This window comes from Coregonus clupeaformis, chromosome 15, assembly GCF_020615455.1.
Source record: "Coregonus clupeaformis isolate EN_2021a chromosome 15, ASM2061545v1, whole genome shotgun sequence".
In the NCBI taxonomy this organism is placed as follows: domain Eukaryota; kingdom Metazoa; phylum Chordata; class Actinopteri; order Salmoniformes; family Salmonidae; genus Coregonus; species Coregonus clupeaformis.
This window is the reverse complement of record NC_059206.1, coordinates 6,114,580-6,127,498: the sequence shown is the minus strand read 5'-3', so window position 1 is coordinate 6,127,498 and position 12,919 is coordinate 6,114,580. Positions and strand designations below refer to the sequence as shown.

At 40.6% G+C, this 12,919-nt stretch overlaps 2 protein-coding genes across 2 annotated transcripts; both read left to right on the top strand.

The window, feature by feature from the left end:
• The first annotated feature begins 3,770 nt into the window (after nt 1-3,770).
• chchd10 (coiled-coil-helix-coiled-coil-helix domain containing 10) lies at nt 3,771-7,516 on the top strand. The gene is made up of 4 exons (XM_041897589.2): nt 3,771-4,000; nt 4,581-4,821; nt 6,705-6,846; nt 7,275-7,516. Exons 1-4 carry the CDS (start codon nt 3,954-3,956, stop codon nt 7,292-7,294), a joined length of 450 nt encoding a protein of 149 aa, XP_041753523.1. The 5' UTR covers nt 3,771-3,953; the 3' UTR covers nt 7,295-7,516.
• A 2,919-nt stretch (nt 7,517-10,435) lies between these two features.
• Nucleotides 10,436-12,156, top strand: LOC121582066 (D-dopachrome decarboxylase-A). The gene is made up of 3 exons (XM_041897591.2): nt 10,436-10,738; nt 10,932-11,107; nt 11,764-12,156. The coding sequence occupies exons 1-3, from the start codon at nt 10,631-10,633 to the stop codon at nt 11,834-11,836; spliced, it is 357 nt and encodes a 118-aa protein (XP_041753525.1). The 5' UTR covers nt 10,436-10,630; the 3' UTR covers nt 11,837-12,156.
• The last annotated feature ends 763 nt before the right edge of the window (nt 12,157-12,919 follow it).

Genomic DNA, 12,919 nt, shown 5'->3' with positions numbered 1-12,919 from the left:
CATGCAGCCCCACTGCCACATACAGTACAGTACACATCCTTTTCCAGGAGGGATGTCACAGTATAGCCTTAAGCACCCTCTGTTTTTTAGTGCTTCAGTGAATCCAATGCAGTTCCTATCCACCAAGGAGGGAGTGAGGAATACAATATGCTTAGTGAAGTATTTTATGGTCCACTGAAGCTCATCAATCAAGTGCTGCAGTAGGCTAACTGTTGTCTCCATCCCTCCATGTTTTGGTATTTCCCCATTTGCCCTCCATGGGGGAGTCTTTGAGGTTCACTCATATGGAGAGTCAGCACATCAAAAGTCTCTCAGTTATATATAACCAGGATTGCTCTCTCTCTTTTGTACCAGGTGGTCTCATGGCCAGGAGTTGGTCACCACCGGCTGGTCTAACTGAAAGAGATGGCTTATGGGCCTTTTGACTAGCTTATTAGCCTTTGTGAGTCATTCTCTGTGAGGAGGCACTGTGGTCATGTGGAGGGAATGGGATTATTCTCCAATGATAACACATCACTTGTGAAACTCAGCACCTGTGATATAGTGGCTGGTTTAAGTAAACTTATCAACATCAGCATTTGATATCGCACACAAGGGGATGTTTTTGGTCACACTCCACATAGCATCACTAGGTCTTGGTTCATCTCCCTTGTGATCTTGGCGTTTGGTTAAAGCTACAGTCTGGGATTTGCGATGTATACCAAAACAAGTGTGATGCGGGGACCCCAGTTTATAGTTTTTCTAATCGCAGACTGTAGCTTTAATGCTGTAGCCCAGCTGCAAGTCATTGAGATGAGTAAGCATGTCAACCTGACAAGAGATGTAACAGTCTCACATAAATGCCCTGGATCACCAATTCCGTCCCAAACCTCAACAAACTAAAAGTGGGTGAATCATACTCATTTCCTCCTCGATTAAACACCCCAAGCGATGCCACACACTGAGAAGAAATGAACGGGTCCAGTTATAGGCTACATAACCACAGAGTAACTTTGGACACTAGTTCTAAATGAAGACCGTGTGCTGTGTACTGATGTAGGATCTTAATTTGATCACCCTATTGCAGGAGAACTTACCTGTAATGCAGGAAATGTAAAACGTGTAGTGTATTTGAGGTTTAAAAAGGCTTCTGAAGTTTCTAATTTCCACTTTGAAATTTCAGACTTGATTTTCCCTTACGAAATATGTATTAACCCCTACAAAAATGTCCATTCATTATAATCCACAAAATAATTCAAATGTTCTGTTCCTGATGGATTATTTTCTTCCTGTAGCAAACTGGCCCTAATGAAAATCCTATATCTGTACAGTCTGGAATTTGGGATGAATACCAAAACAAGTGCATGGTGGGGACCCCATTTTGTTGTTTTTCTAATAGCAGACTATAGTTTTAATGTTGTAGCCCAGCTGCAAGTCATTGAGATGAGTAAGCAGATCAACATGACAAGTGACGCAACAGCCTCAAATAAATTCCCTGAATCACCAATCTCATTAGCCTTGCAAAGCCGACTGATCCTGTGAGCTTACATTAAACGCTGCACAGATAGTTCTAAATTAATGCATAAATAGACAGGCCATGTCTTCAGCCCTTGTTTTCACAGACCTTGCGCTGTGTATTGACTTGGAATTGAAGAAAAGTGCCTGTATCAGTATCAATATTAAATCTCTAAGAGCCTTGGGGGTATTGTGTAACTGTAGTGGTGCTCCTCATCAAAGTCACAAACAGGACACAAGTGGCAAATTAATAGGGCAAAAGGATAAAGAGGTCAAAGACCAGGGCAATCCCAATGGAATTGGGCCCCTGTAAATACACCAACCACAGCACAAAGAAAAGAAACAGAGACACATACACAGAGACACCAATTACCCACCATCATAGATGAGAGGCAAACATGCTGGTTTGCTCTGTACCAAAAACACATCAAACAATAGTTCTGTCTGCTTGTGCATTTTTCCTGCAGCCCACAGGTTCAATTTGCTTATGATACCCGACTGATGTTTAATGAATGTGTCTCCTATGGCGACGACGCTCTCCAGGCATTCACCACCACCTCAGAGGCTTCAATTGCAAGAATGTATGGAAACTATTTACTAGCCATCCATCCTTGAGATTAAGGCTTAATGGAACACTTTTTTTCATCACTCTTTGTGTTTATACTTAACCATACTTTCTACCTTCTCCTAATACAGTATGTGCTTACTGTAGTTATTTTTCTCTGTCTGGCCAAGATTGCAGTACAGCAAACCGTAAACATCGCATTCATTATTGGTTTCTATAAACAAAACAAGTGCTTAATTGAGATGGATTAAACTCCTTTGACTCATCACATATGCTGCTGCTACTGTTTATTATACAGTATGTCCTGTTGCCTAGTCACTTTACCCCTACCTATATGCACATATCTACCTCAATTACCTCGTACCCCTGCACATCGAGTCGGTACTGGTACCCTGTGTATATATATCGAAAAGATTGTTACTCATTGTGTATTTATCCTCGTGTTATTATTTTTCTATTTTTTCTCTCTGCATTGTTGTGAAGGGCCCATAAGCAAGCATTTCAATGTTAGTCTATACCTGTTGTTTACGAATCATGTGACAAATACAATTTTATTTGATATGCTTCAATAAGGGTTTTACAGAACACACATATTAAAAAATAAATTATCATTAAGAACTTGGTAGTTGTTATTATATTACAGAACATTGAAATGGCATTTTCTTTAATTTAATCACAGTTTGCTAAATTGCTGATGGACTTATTTTCCGCTGGACTTTCAGCGTCATCAAGTGGCCATCAAAGGCAATACATCAGCGAATGACCGATAAAAGATTGTCACATTTTCCTATTTGGCTACAGTAAAGTGAGTACGGTTACATGCACACAATAATGCGATTATTGTGACTAGTCATATTAATATAATAGTTCAATTAGTTCAATTAGGGAAATCGTTCTTTGCAAGAAGAACGATTTCCCTAATAATACTGTTTACATGGACACATCTGAAATCAGGCAACCTGATAGCACGCTGATAAATGAAGAAAATCGCCAATCAAAATAAACGATTTACCACAGCGACCATGTTATTTTTGTGAAGCATATTTTATTCTGAGTTCGGACATATAAAGTTTATATGTGAAAACTACTTCTAAGACGCATACAACCACTTGTTCCGAAGCTTATTATAGCTGAATGTTCCGAAACTCACTTCACTCGCGTTAAAGAGGGAGGCTCGCTCAGCTGGTGCTACCACATGCACAGATCAAATACACTGCTGGAAAGCCGATTCATGTGTTTATATGTCCTAATCATTTTAAAGATTGCTCAGAAAACTGCAGTATGCTGCAAATACTGCGTCCAAAATAACACCGTTTTTTGGACACAGTGTAACTGCAATTAGAGTGCAGTATAAATGCAGTTCAACTGCTTCCAAAATACCACAGTCGACTGCAGTTAGTGCACTTTTACTGCAGTTTCAAAACTGAAATATTTTTTTGTAAGGGATTGGCTAGTTCAACAGAGATTTGGGGACACTGGAACGTCACTAAAAGCGTGTCATGCTTGCCTAATCTTATTTTGCAGTCAGAGAAACATCTAGAAAGTTTTCATAATCTGTTTACCGGTTCTCTACAACTGTAGTCAGAGAATTAGAATTAACAAAGTACCTATTTTGTTTGTAACGTGATTGTAAAAACAACAACAACATTGTACTGAACTCTAATAAATCGGTAATCAAATTTGAAAATTATTTTTACACGAGTGGTAATTTTACCTACCGGTATACGCATGCGCTCAAGACAATCCACACAAGGTCACTGGCACGTGTGCATGCTGTCATCAAGACCCATTTGCGTTACAACAGCCGTTGGAAGAAGAATCTTTATATAAACGACGACAAGTTTACCCTGGCAGAAACAGCTTGAAGTGGTCAAGAACATTATCTGTATCAAAAATGGCAAGAGGAAGTCGCAGTGCCAGTCGTTCTTCGGCACCAGCCAGGTAATGTGTTTTGAACGATTATGTAACCGATTCAGATGACTGTTTATTACAAATTACAGCCTCGTTTGCTTAACAAATTATAGTACATACCTATTGTAATTGGATGACACACAACTGTTTTAGAAATGCAGCCTAAAACTACTGCCAAATCACTTTTACACTTTTCCTAATAGCAGAGGTCCTTGGCTAAATTTGAGTGGGTCATTTTTCAGTTGTTGACCCCAAGGGCACTGGGTAGGTCAACATTTCCTAGTAAAGTTTGCACAAGCCAAATACCAAGTTATGCCATTCAACTTCAATAAATGTTGATTCTTATTGTCATTCAGAATATGTTTTCCTGCCTGTATTCATCCTAGATGATGATAATCTATGTGGGTGCATACGATTAGAGCTCAGCTGCTTACTAATGTATCAGGTAATGTGCAAGGCTGCCTGATGCAACAAAATAACAATTGTAATCAGTGCAAGTGATGTCAGAGAAATTATGTTGCATCAGTCTGCCCCCCCCTCCCCCTTTAGGTATGTTGCTGTTCCATTTTAGAGGCCATGTTGGCTTCATTGTGTTTTTTTAAATTTCCAGCTCAGCTCCGGCCTATCATCCCCCGGCCCAAAATGCCCCGGCCCCAGTCGCTCCAGCCCCGTCAGCCCTGGCTGTTCCTGCTGCACCCCAAGGACCCGGCCTGATGGCCCAGATGGCCACCACCGCGGCCGGGGTGGCAGTGGGCTCTGCCATGGGCCACGTCATGGGCAGTGCCCTCACAGGCGCCTTCAGTGGTGGCAGCAGCCCTGAGCCAGCCAAACCCGCCGCCAGCACATACCAGGTGAGCAGGGCACGAGGCCGTTGAGAACCTGTGAACGAAAGTAGGCAGTGTTACAATACTCCTAAATGGCTTCCTATTCTTCAGAAACATTGACAGGTGATAGGACTAGATTAGTTTCCACCGTAGGTTATTGCTTTCACCAAAGCAATGGACTAGAAGGAAGTTTTGGTCTATTCAGGTTGGGACGTTGTACTGGTGAGGTCTTCCCAAATTCTTACCTATATTCAATTTGCCTGACAAAAAGGTATGTTGTCTGGAAAGAACAACAGCCAAAAATAGGATGTACTGTTTCTGTCTGTTGTTCTGACAGTACTAAATTTGGTGTGGCCGTTGGACAGCAGAGGATGTCTCTGAAAGGCATTACTGACTTTGGCAGCCATGGTGAAGATGAGCTATAGCCCTAAGTGATTTGACCTCTCAGCTTTCAAATTTACATTTTAGAATTGAACCTAACAACGTTGTTTAACATTGAGTATTGTGCGGGTGAAGAACCGAAAGAACTCTGTTATGTGTGCAAAACACAGATGGAGGGATCTTGGGTATTTAAACATGTGACGTCTCAGTTTGATTTCTTGATAGCATGTCTGAAAATAGAACTAGACCTGTCCTAGAAAGCTGAAGAAAGGAGTTTGGGCTAATTAAGCTCATGCTAGCTACATTTACATTTCAGTAATTTAGCAGACGCTCTTATCCAGAGAGACTTACAGGAGCAATTAGAGTTAAGTGCCTTGCTGAAGGGCACATCGACAGATTCACCTATTCGGCTCGGGGATTCGAAGCAGCAACTTTTCGGTTACTGGCCCAACGCTCTTAACCTCTAGGATACCTGCCGCCCAAGAAGTGTCACAGACTCCTTGATGTCAGACATTGAGGCTAGATTAACATTTACATTTACATTTTAGTCATTTAGCAGACGCTCTTATCCAGAGCGACTTGCAGTTAGTGAATACATATTTTTTTTATACTGGCCCCCCGTGGGAATCGAACCCACAACCCTGGCATTGCAAACGCCATGCTCTATCAACTGAGCTACATCCCTGCCGGCCATTCCCTCCCCTACCCTGGACAACGCTGGGCCAATTGTGCGTCGCCCATGAGTCTCCCGGTCGCGGCCGGCTGCGACAGAGCCTGGATTCGAACCAGGATCTCTAGTGGCACAGTTAGCACTGCGATGCAGTGCCTTAGACCACTGCGCCACTCAGGAGCCCAATTAACACTGAGCCAATTTAATCTGGTGCTGACAGTGTTACAATATCTATGCCTAATAGTTGCAAACAGTGGAGGAAACTATTGTTTAAAGGAAGCATGGGATGTCTTGAAAAGTGACTTGACTCCAACAAGAGTGGTTCTTGTATTTATTCTATGTTATGGGTGATGAATTTGACCGCGCTAAGTATTAAATCATGTCAACCTGCCCGTGAGGTTTTGGATGCTGAACATCATGTAGGCCTAGCCATAGCAAAGGAAGGCTCTAGATACACAAGCAACATTTTTAAGCTAGCTTGTCGATACTGTTCTATGAAATCTCTGCAGAACCAGTTTAGAGGTGCACTATGCAGAAATGTAACAATAATTTCAATTTGCCATGATTTTACATGAAAGAATACAGCTTGGAACCAGTCACTCTTCAGTAAACAAGCACTTTTATAGCTTCAACAGTGTTTAATATTTGAATTATTCGATCAAACAATTGCACTTCTTCACTACTATATCATAGATATAAAGGGCAGGTGGAAATGTTGCACAATGTACCTGAGATAGCATGGAGATTTAGATCATGACTGTCACACTGTAGTGAAATCAGTGCTTGTTAATGGTAATGCAGATGTCTACAGTACCTTTGACAGGTGACTTATTAAGCGTGTGTGTCTGTGCCATTACAGGAGGCCCCTCGACCTGCCTCATCCCAGCCAGGCCCATGCATGTTTGAAGTGCGACAGTTCCTGGACTGCGCCACCACTCAGGCTGACCTCAGCTTGTGTGAGGGCTTCAACGAGGCGCTCAAACAGTGCAAGGGCTCACACGGTAAGGCTCTCGTTAATGATTGGTAGCTAGGAATTATGAACAATCAATTGTATCACAGGACACTTGGTTAAACCAGTGACATTGAATAAATAGAACATTAATGTCTACTCAATTTCCACTCAAAGGAGTAATTCTGTGGTATAACCAAAATATATTTACATTCTTATTTTTCTTATGTTATTGGGGATGCAATTTGGATTGTGATACAGTATTTGTCAGATCTAGAAGATCATAAGTTAAGACTTTGCTATGCGTATTTCAACACATGACACAAGACATGGGTGTGCTTGCTTTGTTCAGTGTCTTGCATGTGCTTTTTTTATTTAAAATGTTTTATCCTTTTCTGAGCTCTAACTATTTTGGAATATGATTTGCAGATAGTTATTTTACAAATGACTTGACCTTGTCTTTGGTTGTTTTTCCTTCAGGTGTGACATCACTGGTTTGAGCGAGGGTGTTGGGAGTCAAAACAAGACACCATGTTCGGATGAACACCTACTGTAGACAGATGAGCCACTCGGTCATTAAATAAACTCTATTCAACTAACTCTCCACTATTACAAGAAAGGAATTATGTTTGTTCACTGTTGACATGTAAGGAAATGTGTGCTGTATGATTTTTTTGGTAATGTATATGATATTGTGAAATAAAGAGCTGCTGTTTACTTTCTGCTAGAGGCCTGTTCAGTCTTTCACTTTTTTTAAAGTAAGGATGGTCAGATACCTTGGTTATCCATCTCTTAAAATGACCCTGTGAATTAAGTGCTTCAGATGAGGACAATGGGCATGTAGGTGATGGTATCCAAGTGGGTGTATAGATGAGAGAATTAACATAACAATGCATTTTTCTATGTCCAAATGTAATTAGTGTTATATTTGTTTAAACATTAAATACATTATGAAATAAAGCTTTTTTAATAAAAATTCCAAAGCCAAAAATAGTGAGCAAATGCCCTTATGCTTATGCTATTCAATTGCCAAAACATTTAAAATATTCCATTGTCTCTGTCAGGTCCACATTGGGTAGACATCAATAGAAAAATAGAAAATTACTATGAAATAATACAATATTTCAATTGTGTATATGACTTTTATTTGACTGTTTTTCATTCCTTAAAGTCATCATATCATCTCTGCTCAGGCAGTAGTAGTCTGCCAGCCAAACCTAACGTTATCTATGTGCTCCCCATACTGTGCTGTCTTTAATCATTATATTTAGCTAGGCTAGCCTGCCTAAATAGCCTACGCTGCAAAGCTCTCTGATCCATCGCCGAAACGGGGAAAAATGGCGCAATAGATTATGGGATTGTAGTTAATTACCACGTTTCTGACCTGAACTAGGTTGAATACCGGTTTAATGAAAAGTACAACTCCCTTTAGCCCAGCGTTCGTAAATTTAATCGGGTGTGTTCGTAAATTCAATCTGGAGTGCCAGAGTGCGCTCTGGGTGTTCGTAAATTCAGAGTGCTGGCAGATTGTCCATTCGTAAATTTGGAGCGTTCAGAGCGCACACTGGACGCTCTGGCCGGGGAGTAGAGTTGATCCGAGCGTTCTGACCTCACTCACAACGTTAGTCAAGCACCCAATCTATCTGGCTAATGTTGGCTAGCTTGCTAGCTACTTCCAGACACAAATGAGAGAACACCTCATTCTGACCATTTCACTCACCCTAGAAGAGCTGGTTAGGCTGTTTTCATGTTATCCAGAGCGTTGGTAACTGTAACTGTGCTGCTGGCAACAAATTAATGAAGCTTTTTTGACACCGGCCATATTCAAAGGGTGTTGAGTGTTCGCAAATTAATCAGTTATTCTGCGCTCTGGCACACTCAGACGAGTGTGCTCTGAAATCGGAGTAGATAGCCAGAATGAATTTACGAACGCACCCTTAGGGTGTGTTGATAAATTCACTCTGGAGTGCCAGAATACACTCAGAGTATGCTCTGGGCATTCGTAAAATTCAGAGCGTTGTCAGATTGTCTGTTTGTAAATTCAGAGTGTTTCGCTCTTGGAGCGTTCAGAGCGCACACTGGACGCTCTTGCCAAGGAGTAGGCTTGATCACAACAGCAGTCAAGCACCCAAGTTCTGGCTAAAGTTAGCTAGCTACTTCCAGACAGGGTGTGTTCGTAAATTCACTCTAGGTATCTACTCCAATTTCGGAGCACTCTCGTCTGAGTGTGCCAGAGCGCAGAAAAACTGACGAATTTACAAACGCTCAACACCCGTTGAATATGGCTGGTGTCAGTAAACGTTGGCAAAAAAGCTTAATTAAATTGTTGCCAGCAGCAGTTACAGTCACCAACGCTCTGGATAACATAAAACAGCCTAACCAGCTCTGCTAGGGCGAGTAAAATGGTCAGAGTGAGGTGTTCTCTCATTTGTTTCTGGAAGTAGCTAGCAAGTTAGCCAGTTAGCTTGGGTGCTTGACAGCCATTGTGAGCCCAGAACGCTTGGATCAATTCTACTCCTCGGCCAGAGTGTACAGTGTGCGCTATAAACGCTCCGAGAGCAAAACTCTGAATTTACCAAAGGACAATCTGACAATGCTCTGAATTTATGAATGTCCAGAGGGCACTCTGAGCGCAGTCTGGCACTCCAGATTGAATTTACGAACGCACCCTATGTTGAGAACACCTCCCTCTGACCATTTGTCTCGTCCTAGCAGAGCTGGTTAGGTTGTTTTCATGTTATCTAGAGCGTTGGTGACTGTAACTGTGCTGCTGGCAACAATTTAATTACGTTTTTTGCCGACCTTTACTGACACAGATCATATTCAATGGGTGTTGCACGTTCGGTAAATTCATCAGTTATTCTGCACTCTTGCACACTCAGATAAGAGAACTCTGAAATCGGAATAGATAGCCAGAGTGAATTTACGAACGCACCCCTACATAAACTGCGTGTTGGGCTCACAAAAATAACTACTACATGGAATTCAAGTAATCGAACCGACATCGGTAAATTAGTTGTTTAATTTCTCAGCACTATTCTCCACAAAGAATATTATATCTGAATAAAGTATATTATCAAATCAAAGTTTATTTGTCATGTGCACAGGATACAGTTTGTGTAAACAGTAAAATGAAATGATTACTTGCAGCTCTTCCTCAACTGCAGAATAAATGTAAAGTAGCAAAGTCAATCAATAGACAATACAAATAAAACTAGCAAAACAGTTCATAAAAAAACAAGGTAATAAAACCAATAATAAAATAACACAATAGTTTAAAGATGCACTATGCAGAAATCGCTCTGCCATTTCCTGGTTGCAAAAATTCTAATAGTTCACCTAATTTCAGTTTATGTGTCAAAACAAGCAAGTATAGTGTAGAGAGTAATTGTACCATCTAAACAACTGTGAAATATATTTTCCCATAACCAAAAATGTTGTGTTTTTAGCTGTTTGAAGCTGGTGTACAAAACCCAAAGTAAAAGAAGCAAAACCGAAACTTAGGAAGGGGAAGCATAGAAATAGCACATATATAACAGATCTACTGCTTCTTAAACTTGCTTTCAATGAGAATGTCAGATCTATAACACACATTTCTATGTGAATTTGGTCGGGTCGCCCAAAAAGTTACATATTGCAGCTTTAATGTCAAAATTCATAAAGGCTAGCAAATGTCCACAATTTATTTAAACCTGGGTGGGAACCGACAAATCACAGCTCCTGAGGCGTTTCTCTACCGACCAATGAGCAAAAGAGAAGTGCAATCGTGAACACTTGCAGTAAACTGACCTTTCTAGCCGTCTCATCTGACAGAACGGTCTCTTTACAAAATCATCATGCCGTTCATTGATTTAGAAAGTAACTTACCTGCTAGTAAGTTTTCTGAGGAGTTCTTGAAAAAGCTGGGGTACCAAACAGCTGCTATTCTAGGCAAACCCGAAGAGGTGAGTTGGTAGCTCTGGTCCACTGCGTTACTGTGTTTAATAACGCTACTGAGTGAAGTTGTTACAGTGTTGCCTCACTGCAGCTAAAGAGCAGAGGTTACAAAATATCACCAATACGACACATTCTCTATCGAGATTGCAGTTAGCTAGGTTATGCTCGTGTGTGTATTTATGTTGTCTTTTTTTAATGTAGAGAATGATGTTGGTGGTGAAACCTGGACTGCCAATGCTCATGGGTGGAACTTGCGCTCCGTGCGTGATACTGTCTGTGTCCGCCATCGGTGTCACTGACACTGCGGTGAAGAACAACGAACACAGTGCCAATATCTTCACTTTTCTTACTGGAGAACTTGGTCTTACTGAGGACAGGTTAGTAGTTGATATGTGGGAACTCCTTCAAGACTGTTGGAAAAGCATTCCAGGTGAAGCTGGTTGAGAGAATGCCAAGAGTGTGCAAAGCTGTCATTTTTTAACATTTGACATTTTAGTCATTTAGCAGACACTCTTATCCAGAGCAACTTACATGAGCAATTAGGGTTAAGTGCCTTGCTTAAGGGCACATCGACAGATTTTTCACCTAGTCGGCTCGGGGATTAGAACCAGTGACCTTTCGGTTACTGGCACAACGCTCTTACCCACTAAGCTACCTGCCGCCCTGTCATCAAGGCAAAGGGTGGCTATTTGAAGAATCTCAAATATAAAATATATTTGGATTTGTTTAACACTTTTTTTGGTTACTACATTTTACATTTACATTTTAGCTGATTCCATATGTGCTATTTCATAGTTTTGATGTCTTCACTATTATTCTACAATATAGAAAATAGTAACAATAAAGAAAAACCCTTGAATGAGTAGGTGTTCTAAAACTTTTGACCGGTAGTGTATTTACTATGTACTGTATTTCATTTGATATTGCATGAATATAATATTGCATTTAGTAGATATTAATTATAGAAACATGATTTTTTTGTATATTATTTGCATTGCATGAACCTAATTATAGGTTAACTTGTATTCTCCAGGATCGTGATCAGGTTCTATGCACTGGAGCCACATCAGGTCGGAAAGGAAGGAACTGTTATGAGTTACCTGTAGGAGGCACTATGGACGACAGAGTGACTTCAAGCATCCATTCCACAACAGTTGCCATCGGCGAGAACAAACCCTGCCAGTGGATTTCCACCACTCAATTGGACAAGAGTGCCACATGTCATCATTAAGACTTGTATTGCATTTTATCATAATGGAATTTGATCCCATGGAATTTGACCCAATGACACTATGCCCTGGAACCAGGACTTGTTCATTTCAATTACTGTACATGTCTGCAATAGTAAACCAGGGATGTAGCTCAGTTGGTAGAGCATGGCGTTTGCAACGCCAGGGTTGTGGGTTTGATTCCCACGGGGGGTATGAAAAAATAATGTATGCACTCACTAACTGTAAGTCGCTCTGGATAAGAGCGTCTGCTAAATGACGTAAAATGTAAATGTCAACCAGAACCACACATTTGACAAGCTAGATGATATAAGAATATATTCGTCTGAACCTGATTAGAGGAAATGTAAGTCAATTGACCTGTATTCAATGTTATTACTATGTCATTTCAACTATTCATTTCATATCACAAGAACATTGGATAATGTGGTTGAGATTTGTTTTCTGCTGTTTTGGTAGTAAGAATCACAATGACTAACATAGATGATAGACTAGTATTACCAAGTACTTTCAGTACAAAGGAAGCTAAGTAAATGTCATACTGTACCACAGCTGTGAAACAGCATTCTATGCATTTGTTGAGTGTAGAAGCAGATGAGGACATTACACACTGTATGCTGCATTGGACTAATATGCAGACGGTATTTGTGAAGGGCTGTGCTCAGTGAATTTCCATATACTGTATTCCTTTTGAATTTATTAGGCTCACAAGTATCAAGAAAACGTTGCGAAGGATTTGCTCTACAATTAGTCATACATGAAGTAAAGATACTTATATTCTCACTTGAGTGTCCCCACATGACTCCAAATTATTTGCAGAATTTAATGTCTTGTAGATATTTCTTGACACTCAACAGGAAGAGTGGAAGTGTGTTAAAATAATAGAAGATGTGCTTAAAATGTGACATTGAATAGCTAGATAAGTGCTATCTTTCCATGCAATACTGTCCACTACAGTCC